Source organism: Cinclus cinclus, chromosome 11 (genome assembly GCF_963662255.1).
Source record: "Cinclus cinclus chromosome 11, bCinCin1.1, whole genome shotgun sequence".
Lineage (NCBI taxonomy): Eukaryota > Metazoa > Chordata > Aves > Passeriformes > Cinclidae > Cinclus > Cinclus cinclus.
The window spans coordinates 14,444,560-14,458,935 of record NC_085056.1 but is presented as its reverse complement, the minus strand read 5'-3'; the positions used below and the strand labels follow the sequence as shown (position 1 = coordinate 14,458,935).

Here is a 14,376-nt window from a genome sequence, read left to right as displayed (position 1 = left end):
GAAATAGAACCAGAGAAAGACCACCCTCCTGCTTTAGAGCAGAGAAGCTATGCAGAACTATTTCTGCAAATTGTTTATACCAATAACTATTTCTGTTAGGTACCTACAGCATTTACAAGAGCTGAGCATCTGGCTGACTCAGTGGGGACTGCCATGCCTCCATCCTTTCTGCTCACCAGCACTATTCCTCTCCACCCCAGCTCATCTGGGGCTGTTTCCTTCAATACACCCACAGCAACCCCCAACTTCCAATTTCACAGTAGCAGTAATGCAAAATTAGCACTGGATTTATTTCAGTTCAGTTTTCCTGATGCCCCCAGCTTTCAGACCAAGGTGAGGGTTTGATTCATTGTTATGACAAACCTTCCAGGAGGAGAAGATAATCATGCACCACCTGGGTTACTGCAAATTCAATTTCCTTTGCAGCATGCTTTATGCTGGTCTGGAGCTATTAAAGAGAGACACTTTCCAGTTGAGGAGTGTGTAGCACTGCACAGCTAAATTGCTTTCTCAGGGTTGCCCAGTGCTGCCCCTACTGCATCACCCTGGGGTTGTTCACCCACCTCTTGGGGTACCACATCTGGGGACAGAGCCTCCAGGAAGATAGTATTTGGTATTAGCCTATCTTTGTTGCAAAAACTTCAGCACAAACACCCCAAACCTTTTTCTCTTATCTAGCCTGTCAGCTGTCCCCTTACTTCCTCCCACTAGACTGGGCCAGGAGCAGAATTTAGGAGAACAGGATCCACAAGAAAAGAAAGTAGGAGCAAACTCCCTCTTGGAGGTGGCTGGATCTTTTTCTAATAGGGACAACTATATTCCTTAAAATTACCTGCACTCTTCCTCTCTAAATTTCTTTTTGGCTTGTGGCAACCAATGCCATTTTTTTTCAAGTGACCCTAGAAAGGCAGCAGCAGACAGACACAGTACACACATGTTGCAATAGACAACTGGAAACAGATTCTTAGAAAAGATGAGATATATGAGAAAGCAAGAAAATAGCTCTCAAGGTAAGCACCCCCAGCTGGGACGTGCTGCATCTCTGGGATGTGACTGCATTCCTAGCTGGGGAGCTGCAAAGCCATGATCTCCACACTCTGAACACACTGCCATCCATCAGAATAATTATTATAAAAGGTTGACCTTTCACAAAAGAAAGAACTGTAAAATTAACAGGATTACCATCTAAAGCAGAGATCACATTTGGAGAGAGGCCTGTTGTGAACAAGTTTAATTCATAGGTTATTTATCTCTCAGATCCTGGTTTCCCACACAGCCCAGAAACACATGGAACATCTATGTTCCCTCTTACATAGGTATTTGCCATATATTTAATAAGATATTTAACCAAATATTTAGCTTAAATGAAAAGATAAGACTATCTTATCTATAATATTACTATAGGATATTTTTCTGAACAGTTAAATGCAATCCTCATTCTTAAGAGGACAGTTAGAAGCTGAAAAATGGAATTGCAGTTTTGTCATGAAACATCTAAAAGGGACTAATATGTGAAATCAAACTCCAAAAGGCCTAGCACTGACGCATGGTTGGTTATTTAGGAATTAAGTCTAGAGATTACCTTTCAGAAGGATTAGTTTCCCTCATTCATCCCCATTCCCTGTTCCACATTTAAGGACAAAGCACCAAAATATGTCTTGGCAAATCCTTCAATACTCAGTAAATATTACATCCTCTTTGTCTAGGGCATGCAATTTTCTGAGAAATTAAAACCTCTCTAAATTGGCACCAGCAAACATGTTCAGCTCACATTTGTACTTATTTAGTTAACACAGAACTTACAACCATTCACTGCAAGGAAAAAAGTCAGCAGCACCAAAGAACTTGCTTACCATTGATTACCATTGGCATTTTTATTACATTAAAGCTTTAACATTTATCAGAATACTGGGTCAGGGAAGAGAAATAAAAGCAGAATAACTTTAAAAATAATAAAAAGCAGTCTTGCTGGGAACTATTATTTAAAAAAAAAAAAATCTAACCAACAACCAAATAGGAGCTTCCTGCAATATTAAGTGTTGTAGCATGTAAGTTATTTGCAACAGGACAAGAACCCTGGTAATCTCACAAAAGTTTTCAGTGTTATTGAACAGTCCTTCAAAGCAAGCACCAAAAAACATGCAAAAACAAGGCACCATTTATTTGTGTTCCCCTCTTCTCCAGAACCATGTTTCCAGAAAATGTCCCACTAGGAGCTCTATGATTCTCAGACACCGCAAAGGTCAAAGACTTCCTGCAAAAGGCACATACCTCTCCAGAATTTTACTCAGCACACATGATTATTTGTCAAATACTGTGGCCAAATCCCCAGTGCTTAAATGATTATTTAAGAGGTAGACTTTTCCTACTGATCACCTCTCACTGAGCATCACTCAAGGGTAACAATCCAGATAACCCAATTCAAGAATTTCCCAGTAAGCTGATCATTACAGAATGTTAAGGAAGGATTCCCCATGTATTTGTCATGTTTATTATCCCCTCCCCAGCCTCCTGTACCTGGCTAGAAGAAACCCAAGTGGCCCAACATGACAATTTTACCTTAGTATCCAAATAAAGATGTTTCCATGGATTAGCCAATAGTGGTAAATAAATAAAGCAATAGTTACTACACTATTCATCCCCAACTCCCACAACTTATTAATGGTCACAGTCTGAAAAAATCTTAATTGATCATAGTTAAAAGAAATATAGAAATATACATAAAACCAGCTGTCTTAGACAGCATTTTTATTAAAAATGAATACAGAGACATAGCAGCTTTTACAAAAAAGAGTTTTTTAAAAGGCATCAAGTTGTAAGCCAACCATTCCAAAAAGAGGCTTTGAAATGTTGTCTTCCACAGCACTTTTTGCCCGTTTGTCAATGAGGGACAGAAATCTGCAGATTACCCAAAGGACAAACAGGCACAGTAATCCAAGCTTCAAGCCCTTTTTCTGAGCAGTTGATCAAGCATCACCCTCCGTAGCAGCATCTGGAGCACACTTCAGTGTTCTTTCAAGTGGCTGGTGTACTTGATCCATTTCTTTAAAATATTTTAACATTCAATAAAACTATTTCAGATAGAAAAACTTCCGTCACATGAAAGTAAGGTTTCCTTTCCAGATTCCATGAAAGCTTATGAACTTCACTGGCAGCAGTTCTGTAATGGAGCAGGAGCTAAAACCAGCAGAACAGGCACTTCAGCAAAATTGTCCATCAACAATTCCCAAAGTCATATTGATTGCAGCCCAGAAGACAGTTTCTTACTACTTTGTGGTGGTGTAAGGACACCAGTGGGGAAAGGTGAAGTCCTATTTTGCTCAGCCAATATGGCTTGTTTTGCTTGAGCTCTGTCCTGAAAGCACATGAAAGAGAAAAAAAAACAAACTTTACTTTGGTGTGTCTATGCATCAATAGAATTCAGTGTTTTATAATCTGATAGATTTATTCTGGAAATGCATACCAATATCTAATCCTCCTAAACAATAACTGATATATCACACAGTACACAGTAGTTACTTGTGGCAGAACTCCAAGAGATCAGTATTAGTTTTTGGAATGTGATAATTAGCATTAGGTATTCATAACATAGAAGCATTCCTGTACCTTCAAAAAAACAAAATTCAGAGACAACCGAGCAGAAAGAACTTTAACTTCTACCTACAATTCAATAACTTAAAGGGTAAAAATAACCCAAATAGCTTAAACAACAATTTGTTGAACAAGACTTTGATCCTGCGCAAGGTTCTCACACTAAAAACCACTTTCTCCACTGCTTGTAAGTGACCATTGTCACATAACAGTCCCACTAGATCAGTCTCAAGTAATCAATCTTTATTTTTCTCTGGATCAGACAAGACTATATTAGTGGATATTTCCTAGAGAGAAAGATCTAACACATGGTATTTGAAGTATCCCAAAGGTAGAGAAATTACTCTGATTTCTAGGGTAATTATATACTGTTTGAGATGAGAGACTGAAGGCACTATTTTTTAACTAAATACTAAACAAGTCAGTCCCAAGACAAGTCTTTGTCTCAAGAATTTTTGATCTGGACTACAACTTTATGCCTTTTATCATCTAAATACACTCAGTCTCAACCTGTAATGCTTCACTTAAGTTGACTGAATATCCTAACCAAAGAAACAAGGCTTCAGAGATTTCACAGGCAGGTTTTTGTCCTCATTCTGCACATACGTACCAGCAAATCAAAGCTGTTCATGTGCGTCTGTATATTGTGCAAATCTTCAGGAGCTATCCCACTAAAGTGTTTGAGTTTGGAGCTTCCTACTTCCCTTAGAGCCATGGCAAATGGGACCATCCATTTCACACAGTCCTCTATCTCACAGAACTCATAACCTGCAACACAAGACACATGCTCATCTGCCTGAATGAAGACGTAACACTTGTCAACACACAAGATTTAAGTTTACAAATGCCAATACCTGAAACTTTCTGCATCAACTCAGATGAAGAGAAGTGATACAAAGCAGAAGCTGCAAGTATTCCATAGGTGTATTCCAAGCAGCCTATATCCAGCACACAGAGATCCAAGAGCTACAAGATAACAGATGTTGAGTAAGCCTGACACATAAACACTTCTCCAGGTGAAACCATATTTGAAGGAAATCAGTCTTACCTCTGTTATTTGTACAAATATCTGCTGTGGATATTGTGGCAACATCATCTCATAAAGATCATTTAAATATGCAACTTGCAGGTAAATGTTTAGCCATGATACAACCGTCAGTGGATTTAAGTTCCAATTAAGAGCCTGAAAGACCAGACAAACCCAAGACTTCAGTGGAAATTTAACTTAAGCTCCTAACTTTAACCATGCAAGACTGTTTAGCAGTCAGAAGCTCAAATTCCAATTGGTTAAGGCATCTTTAAAACATGCAAATCAAATACTCTCCTGTAGCTCTTCCTGCTGATACAGTCAGGGAACAAATAATTTTGTTAATAGATACAGGTGGATGCTTTAGATTACTTGTTACCTAGAGAAACTACTGCTTTCTAATCAGTAAGAGAGACTGCCTCTTAGCAGCACCTAAGATTAACTGAGGAGCTCTGCTGTTAGTCTGATTATGCTATTCATTTTTACAAACTAATTCCACTTTTACATATTACCTTCATAATGATCAATTCCATACTGATTATTTCATCTTCTGTACAGGCTCCATCTGTAACATAAGCAAACTGGTGCAACTTTGGTGGATAAATTTCCTGAAAGATAGAAGATCAAGTATTTAATCTGTGGAATAGGTTGCAACTAGTTTCATGTGCTACTTTAACAAAAAAGTAAAGAAATAAACAGAACAACCACTGTCTCAGCCTTCCAAAACAGAAAAGGGACATCTAAATCCTGGGTTTCCCTCGTTTTCCACAGGTTTCTTGCTCATCATAGCCTTCAACTTTCCCTTTGGATGGATCAGTACAAACCTACATTGTTTGACTACAGCACCACTGTGACTGTATCATAACTGACATCAAGATTTTTTTTTAAACATACTAAAGAAAAGGCCTTTTATAACTTGCTTACAACCAGACTGAACAGCAGCTCTCAAACGACTAAAAAAGCACTGTGCATTTTAGTTCATTGTTCAAATCATCTAGCTCATTTAGTTCAAATTGTTCCAGTAAATAATAGCTCAGACCATCAGGCAGTAGGCACTCTATTGCAATGAAATTGCAACAAGTGGTTTCTGTATACAGCAGCCAACCAAAAATTCATTTAGCAACTGCAACTAAAACTTTAGTTAGTTTATTCTAACACCAAGTTCTCTAATGAGAAAACTAGCTAACATCACAGTACAAGTTCTCACTTCTGAAAAAACAGGAACATTGACAAGGAAAGAAAAAAAAAAAATCTTTTTTATCTCCTAGCTGAAAAAACAATAGCAATTAACTCTGTAAAGCTTTCCACAATGTGTCCAGCATCCAATAAGTGTGCTGTGGGTCCATTCACATTTTTATGTTAAGTACACCTGGAGATACTTACCTCAAGCTTTGCTGCTATGAATAGAGAAGTGACACCAATAAGCTGCAATAGTGTTTTTACAACATCCTGTTGTGTTGCCATAAAGCGATCAAAGAAATCTTGTGCTAAATAAAAAGTTTCTCTATGAAGTTTGTAGGCTTCACAAACCTGGAGAGACAACAGAAATTACAAAGGTCAAGAACAGTGTTAAAAAGTCAAAACTAGATGCTACATATGTATTAAAAAAAAGGCATGAGACTGACAAAATTTATATTGGCTTTCAACTTCACTGCTGTTGTGAAGTAACATGTTAACTAAGTGCAAGAGTTAAACAGTTTCCTTTGACACAAGTTGACTGTCATTACAGTAACCTTCAAGAAAAAAAAGCCAGATCAGAGTGAAAACCCATCTAGGAAATACAAGCACACTTCCAACAATGTCAGAACATCAGTTCCTCTTTTTTTGCCAAGATTCATCATTCCAACACTTCAAAAGAGAAAATTCTCACAAGCACTTTAAAATTAAGAACAGGGATTATGCCACCAAGTCATCCAAATAGCAAAAAAGACTCAGACACAAGAGGAGTTGAAGCACATTCTGCATGACACAAACAGATTTAAAAGGCTGCAAGATGGATCCAATCTCAGAGCCACCCACCTTCCATGTAACAGTGACTTCTGTAATTATTTGCTCAGCCTTCATCTGCAGTGTGACCTTAAAAGCTTACCCTGTGTTAGCTACAAATTGATTATTATCCCCTATCAATCTAAATGAATAACAGAACATGTTGTCAGTTTGCAAATCATCAGTAAAATACATAATATATTCTTTAAGTTTGGTGCCATTCATTGACAAAATTTAATATGAAGACAAGGATCTGGAGCTAAACGTGCTCCTGAAGTGCACTTGTGACAGTTATTAGTACACTTCAACAAAAGCACACTTGAAACACTCACAAGCACAGAAAAGCTTACCTCCATTAGCCAGTCTAGAAGGATGGCTCTCATTTTAGGCTGCAGCTGGGGGTGCCTTTGCATGTACAATTTATCTCTCATGTAGGTCTCTTCTTTGTTTATCATGTTTTTCCATACATCATCCCTGTTTGCCCAGCTAAGAGAGATCAGTGTTTAGTCTTGAATCATGAGACAAGAGGAAGGCAGAGCAGCAGCAGCCCAGCACACTCACCCTAGAGCTGGCAGTGGGGTAGCTCTGGTGGGAACCACGCTCAGATGAATAAAGCGCGAGTAGTCAACATGAACAGGATCATCATCTTTATCTGGAGTGGGAATCAGCATGTGGGCATGCTCGTGAATGTTATTCCAGGACATCTGTTAAACCAAACAGGAGATGTTACACTGTGCTTTAAGGAAATGTTTTAGGTTTAGACAGAAAACACTTATAACTTTTGTCACAATTTCTTGCCAATGTCTTATCTCTTTAAGCTACACAGAATGGTAGAGGCTGGAATGCACCTCTAGGTCTTTTTGTCAACCTCCCTGTTGACACAGGGCCACCAACAGCCAGTTGCGCAGGACCATGTCCAGAATTTAGAGTATCTTCAAGGATGGAGACTCCACAAGTATTTTGGACAACTTGTGCCATGCTTGGCTGCCCTAAAAGTAAAGTATTCCACAATACTCAGAGAGAACATCTTCTGCTTCAGTTTGTGTCCATCTCCTCCTGTCTCATCACACAAGGAAGAGATTAGCTCCACCTTCTTTACATCTTCCCTTCAAATAGTTATAAATAATTGACACAAATCACCACAGACCACCTTTTCACCAGGTTAAACAACCCCAGCTTCCTCAGTCTTTCCTTATAGGAAAGATGCTCTGGTTCCTGAATTACCATAATGGACCTTTATGGACTCTTCATTGTATGCTCAAGTCTTTTTTTTTTTTTTTTGCTGGGGAGCCCACAGCTGGACACAATACTACAGATGTGGCCTCACCTGTGCTGAGTAGAGGAGGTGTTGCTTATAAGCACACTAGAGAAAGTTTGGAAGTAAAGCTGAAGAACATTCACCCTGTTCTCCTTTTGAAGGACCACAACTGTTTCATGGAAGGATACCCAAATCAGAACCTCCTACTCTCATGCTGAATTTTGTTTTTACCCGAAATATACTTGTCCTCAGGTAAAGAACAAACAGATGGAACTCAAAAACCCAAATATGAGGTCAGGATTTTGGTAAGGAATACACAGATAATACACCCAAAGCCATACTTTCATGCAAAGCATCTCAAACAGCAAACACAACAAAATAGTTTGTGCAATGTTATACTCATTCATTTAGCAGAGTTAAGATAGAAAACCAAACCATGTGTGACCCAATTTTCAGAATACAGCCAAGTACATGTTAAGCAATTGCTACTAAATTATCAAGCTAATAATTTTGTATGTCAGTTCTGCCATGGTCTGCAAACATCAGATATCCAAAATTTCACCTGTCATGTCATTTCAAGTTTTATTTGGACCAGAACTTAAGACCAGGTTTACTCTTCCATCATTATCTAACTCTTAAACAGGATCTTGTACACCTCACACAATGCCCCAGGAAAATAATACTTCATTTGCACTAGAATACAAAGCCAGCACTGTGTCATCATGCTTAAGCAAATTAAAATGTGGCATTTGTTTAACTAATGTGCTAAAAAAAATTAATTAAAAACAAGTTCAAAAGAATCATTAGGCACTATCAAGTAAAACACTATGTGAAAACTTGCCTCTTGCAAAAAAGCTTCCACAGCTGATTTTTGCCATCTTTCTTACATATGACATCACTTTCCAGCAAAATGGCTCCTTCCTGCACCAGTCCCACAAACAGAAACCACTGACTTGATAAAACAAAAACCACATTTCACAGTTCTCTCACAGCTAAGACTGCTTAGCACTTTGAGTTACTGACACAGATCAGTCTGTTTTTCTTCTTGGGAGTTCTACATGCAAATACAGCATAGCTACATACCCAGCCATGCTAGGATCTAATTCAGGTGGGGAAGAGGCAAAACAAGTATCTTCATCTTAAAAATGAAGACTCCTTACAAACAGACACCTTACAAACTGAAAGTTCAAATGAAAATGTCACATTGGCATTGCTTGAAGTTGATTTTTGTCCTCCCTCAAAACTAGACTTTAGTCACACTTTGTCCTCCAAACTGCACAGCAAGCCCAGCTGCCAACAGCCTTTGGACAAGTGCTGTCTTATCAGTTAATCAGCAAACAGCAAAGCAGCAGATTATACAGTATCTATTTAAAGGTGCCTACTACACCAACTGAAGGACAAGAGATTTGCTCACAAAGCTCTCAAGGCAGACACATCACATTCAATACTAAAGATATTTCACCACCCTAAATTTTCTATAAGGAAATAGAAATCAAAGTTCAAGGGCTTCTTAGGTGTTTTGAAGTGAAGGGAAAACAAAGTTTTTGACAACATAATGCCACTTACAACACTGGGGAAAAGATGGGAGTAACACTGCAAGTACACAGCTTAGCTAGAGACAAGAACAAAACGAATGTGCAGGGCTAAAAAGTAAGCAGCCTACTGGGGAAGGAGACAGGAATTAATTAGTGTAGGTGAGGGAGCACCATAACTCTGGCACATATTTTGGTTGCGAGAATGAACATATCAATCAGGCTCTTGAGTCTTTAAAGCAGATTTAGCAAGACACTCAATCAAAAGTAAGAAACACTATCAAGAAACTGCATTACCTCACACTGCAACTGTAAGGAAATAGGAGCCACCACTGAAAAAAGGAACAGTTTAAGGTGGGGAGGGTATAAGGAAACCATGAAGAACTTCCTTTGGGCTTGCACAGAGCCAATCCAAAAGTGGTGACCTGTCAGAAAGCAGCAGATGTTACCCTGAATCTGTGCAGCCTAACAGAGGAAATAGTACAGTCCCGAGCTTACTCCTGAGACAAACAGGAGCTAAAACAGCACACAAGCAAAAAAAATTAGTGGGGAAAATGGCCTCTTCAAATCTATGTGGAGACCATCAAAAAAGCTTGCTGACACCCAGCGTAATGCTCCAGGTACAGGAGCAACTAATCAGATGCAGATCTCCATCTCAGACCTAAGAACAAGACACAGACTGGAGAAACTGAATGAAGCACATGAGAAGGCTCATTAGGAGAAAGGGTACCAAGAGGGTAGAAGGTGAGTGATAAGCCCATTAGAGCACCCAAGTCCATACAGCTCCAAACAGAAAATCGAGGAGTTCAGAGGTGGGGTCTTTTTAAAGCTTAAACATTAGCAGGCCTCAGTTTCCTGCAGCATATCACCATTCACTCATACATCAAATATTTATAGAAATTCATCTTTTTGAACCTTCAGGATATAGATCAGACACAAAACAGAGCAAGTAGTGACCACTGGGATTATTATTTATAGGCAAGGCAGGGCCTTCAGTGAAGAATAAACACCTAAAAATACAAACTGCTGAAAGACTTGTGCATCTCAGTGTGAGCTGGGAGCCACCAGAATGAGCTTCCACTGACAAACAAGGAGTGCAGCAGGAGGAATAGAATGACCCAGAACTGCATTCAAACAGCAGCATCAGAGGTTCTTCAGCATTGAAATCAATGGCAGAACAGGCCTGTTTGTCACCCTAAAAGCAGCACCCTATAGCAGAGACAATGGTATCACTTCCACGTCCACAGCCTTAGTTTGCCCATCAGAAATGCTAAGACCTTTAATTTCAGCTGGTTTTTACTCACAGGATACATTGCTTTGAAGTACTGATTTTTTCTTTGCCACCAGAAGGGAATTCCAGATTTAGTAAACAGGACAGAAAAGAGCAACTCACACTACTAAGTCTTTCTAATCCTCTTGGGATAGCAGAAGAACTTCTACTCCTAAATAAATAAGAGTCTAAATGTCCTGATCCAGATTAGAGCCAAGTCTGATTCTCAACCTGGGTATAATTTAAATTCCATTTTTTGTGGGCTTTATTTTGTTTGCTTTTTCAATCAAACCTTCAAAAGTTAATCTAGATTATTCAAAGAAATTTTTGGAGGATATTTGCAAGATACTTAGGTAGAATACATTGACAATGCTAAAATCAGATTCTGGAAAACGTCTAGTGAGGAACTGATCAAAACTCCTTCCTGAAAGTTTACTCCACCTTTACATATGAAAACATTAGCTAGTTTCAGCTAAAGCAACTTACTTCTAGATTCAATTCTTCACTTCATATAGAGGTGACCGTGCAACTTGTATCACAATTACACAGATTATTCTAATCTAGTTAGATGAAATTTGTTTTACATGGAGTCTTGGAAGTATATTCATCCCCACAAAGCAGCCAGAATTAGTATGAGAATTGCTAGCAGAATTACAGCAGTGCCAGTTCTCTAAAATCAAACACAGAATTTATGCAATACTCTGCTGTCACAGACCTGATGATATAGCTACCCTTTCATCACATAAAGGGTAACGGCATCCTAATTAAGAACTGGGGCCTTATGTTCCACAGAAGCAAACTAATGAATTGACTATGAAGATGTCATAAAGTGGGATGTGACTCTGATATTTTGCCTTGTGGATAAACTAGGATCAGTAAACAATTTATTTAATGTAGAAGTCATGTGGTATAGGCTGCAGTGGATTTATAGCTGCTTGCATTTTAGAACTGTCGTGCCTCCACAGAATAACTGTTGCCCTGGCTATCGTTCCAGCCTGCTATACTGCTGCTGGAACAGTAAACATATTCTCATTAGTGGTCCATGGCAATTTATATCAGAGAATAGCTTGTGTCACACCATAGACTGAAGAGCTGCTGCTGTGAAGCCAAATGTTAGCTTTTTAAACCAGATCTGGAACAATCTGGCTACTTTGTCACAACAAAAATACCTTCTCTCAGTAGGGAAAGATATATAGGCCTAATATTACTTATTGTTTATAGAATGAAAGGGTCAAATTCCACCAGCATCCTATTATTACCTTGAAAAATTCTCAAGTAAAGATTTCTGATACCTACTACCTAAGTTATCTTAGTTTTCATTTACCTGTCATTCCTGAAGTAACCCTGAATGGCTACCAGGCCAAGAGCACAAACAAGAAGACAAAATTGGAAGTCTTTAACTGCTTTCAAATTTGAAGGTCAACATATGCAAAAGATACTTCAAGTTTCCTTCCACTTTCTTTCTAGAAGACAGTAAAATGGGGTCCCTGTTGAGATTTTCTAACAAATACCTTGCTATTATGCAATAAACATTCACAAGAAGGCCTTGCTCATGTTAAACAGAATGAATCTTCTGGTGAAGGAGAAAGCTGCAGTGAAGGACAGGCAGCTCTTCCTTGTCAGAAGTGAGAAATTAGTTTAATATACTGTGCAAAAGAAAGACAGAAGGGAAGGAGAGATCCCCTCATTAAATGCTCACCATTTGAGCCCTGCTTAATATGTTGACTGATAACTAGTGTACGCAGTTGCAACAAGCAGAGGCCATTCCAAACAATGATGCCCATCTGTTATGGTAGCACTTCAGTCTTAGAACTTCCAGCTGCCACTTTGGGTTAGATGTGCTACATTATGCACAGCCTTGCCTAGCAAATGAGGACAGGCTGCACACCCTGACCTTGACTTCCACAACTTCAGCATCACCCTGCTTGTGCAGGGACAGGCTGAAGTCTCAGTGACAGTGACTGAGCAGGTGTGTATGTGTGTGTTCAGGGGAAAAAAAAGTAGGGGAATGAACCTATTCCAAAACACAGGCTACTCAAGGTGCAACAGCATCACGCTTTCAGCACCACACATCAACATGACATCCAACAGAGAACCAAAAGCATCTGCTTTTGCAAGAACATGGAAAGGACACAATGGGAACTAGAGGACGCAAGTAAAACTGGCTTTGACTTTAAGTCAGCTCATTCTACATGCCTTGCTGAGAAAGCTGGCAATGGTCACTATCAAGTACCACAGCAGGACGGACCCTACTCACAGATAAGAGTAATTTTACAAAAATACTCCTTTGTTCTGCAGAGAAACAAAGCTTATTTTACTACATCATGAGCATTTAGCATACACTACCAAGTTCTAATCAGGAGCCCCTTTGTCTGATAATTACACTTGTCAATGGGACTAGAGCTGATGCTGGAAGAAAAGGGAAAGCTTTCTTCTCTCCCAGATAATAGAAAAGTAGAGACAAGACTGCAAAAAGAACCACCTCAAGAGATGATTCTGTCTGCATGCTTAAGTGTCTTGTGCCTTGGCCATCAAGCTGTGGGAGCACATGTACAAGGTACATAAGCACACGACTGTACTTCAGCAATTCAGTAGAGAAGTAAATGCAAGGTAGGTCTAAAGGATTGACAGGTCCTTGCAACCCCAGGACAACTGAATTCGCATCAGTATTAACATAATGTTTCCAACCAATACTGGCCTTGTATATCTTGCAAAGGCTTCAAAACCCCATATATGAACTGAATTGTTTTGCACACTCCATCATTAAGCAGGGCCAAGAGTCCCTCTTGCCCACTGCTATGCAACATACCAGTTTCACCACGTTAGCATAAATAATGAGGTATAGCAAAGCAAGAGCAGGGTTCAGCAAGATTACAATGTTTACACAAGAAGCCAATTCAATTACCTGTTTTTCACACGGCTTTTTTCTAGTCATCTCCATTTTGGCAATTTCTTCATCGGGATCCTGTAAGAACTGCAAAAAGCGACATATGATTTCCGGAGCACAAACCGCGGGACAGCAGCTGCCGGCCGCCGTGACACCGCCGGGTCCCTCAGGAGCCCAGCCCCGCCCGGCCCCGCCGCGTGGGCCCCGCACCCCCAACAAAAGGCGGCGAGGGCGAGGGGGCCCAGCCCGGCGGCGGGACGGGCGCTGGCCCTCGAGCACCGGCCCGGGCCCGCACTCACCGTGGCCACATCAGCTTTCCTCTTGCGGGCTCGCATGGCGTACTCCGCACCCGCGTCCCCCTCGGCAGGGCCCTTCTCGTCCGCGCAGTCGCTGCGGAGAGAAGAGAAGCTGAGCGAGCGCCGGCCGCGGGAGCCTCCCAGGGGTGTCCGGCGGGGCGTTCGGCCTGCAGGGCCCCGCGCAGGGCGGGCTCAGCGCACGGTACCGCCGTGGCCGCCCGGGGCGAGCCGAGCGCCGCGCGGGACGCAGACCACCCTCCCCCCGCCCGCGCAACGGGCGGCCAGACCGGCCCCACCAGCTCCCCCCGCCGCCCCCCGCTGCCGCTCACTCACCGCCGCGCCGGCCCTTGCCGACTGGGAGCGGGTGGGCGGCGGGTGCCGGGCCGGTAGGGCAGGGCGGGACGCGGGCGGGGTTCGCCAGGCGCCTGCTGCCTCACGGCGCGGCCGCTCGCGTCCCTGCGCGCGGCGCGGGCCGCGCCCGGCGGGACATTTAAACGCGCGGCGGCGGCGCGGGGCCGCCTCCCGACCG

At 41.2% G+C, this 14,376-nt stretch overlaps 1 protein-coding gene across 1 annotated transcript; it reads right to left on the bottom strand.

The window, feature by feature from the left end:
* Positions 1 to 2,915: 2,915 nt before the first annotated feature.
* Positions 2,916 to 13,901, bottom strand: CCNE1 (cyclin E1). Its single transcript, XM_062500034.1, has 10 exons — positions 13,851 to 13,901; positions 13,570 to 13,638; positions 7,166 to 7,308; positions 6,955 to 7,090; positions 6,002 to 6,148; positions 5,131 to 5,226; positions 4,640 to 4,774; positions 4,446 to 4,557; positions 4,202 to 4,359; positions 2,916 to 3,355 (listed from the first exon to the last, which is right to left on the bottom strand). Exons 1-10 carry the CDS (start codon positions 13,884 to 13,886, stop codon positions 3,233 to 3,235), a joined length of 1,155 nt encoding a protein of 384 aa, XP_062356018.1. The 5' UTR covers positions 13,887 to 13,901; the 3' UTR covers positions 2,916 to 3,232.
* Between the last annotated feature and the right edge of the window lie 475 nt (positions 13,902 to 14,376).

Coding starts and splice junctions, on each gene's coding strand:
- CCNE1 (XM_062500034.1), bottom strand. CDS start 13,886: ATGCGAGCCCGCAAGAGGAAAGCTGATGTGGCCACG. Junction 13,639..13,850: donor GGAAAGCTGATGTGGCCACG/GTGAGTGCGGGC, acceptor CGCTTTTTGCAG/TTCTTACAGGATCCCGATGA. Junction 4,775..5,130: donor TGGAATTGATCATTATGAAG/GTAATATGTAAA, acceptor CTGGTCTTTCAG/GCTCTTAATTGGAACTTAAA.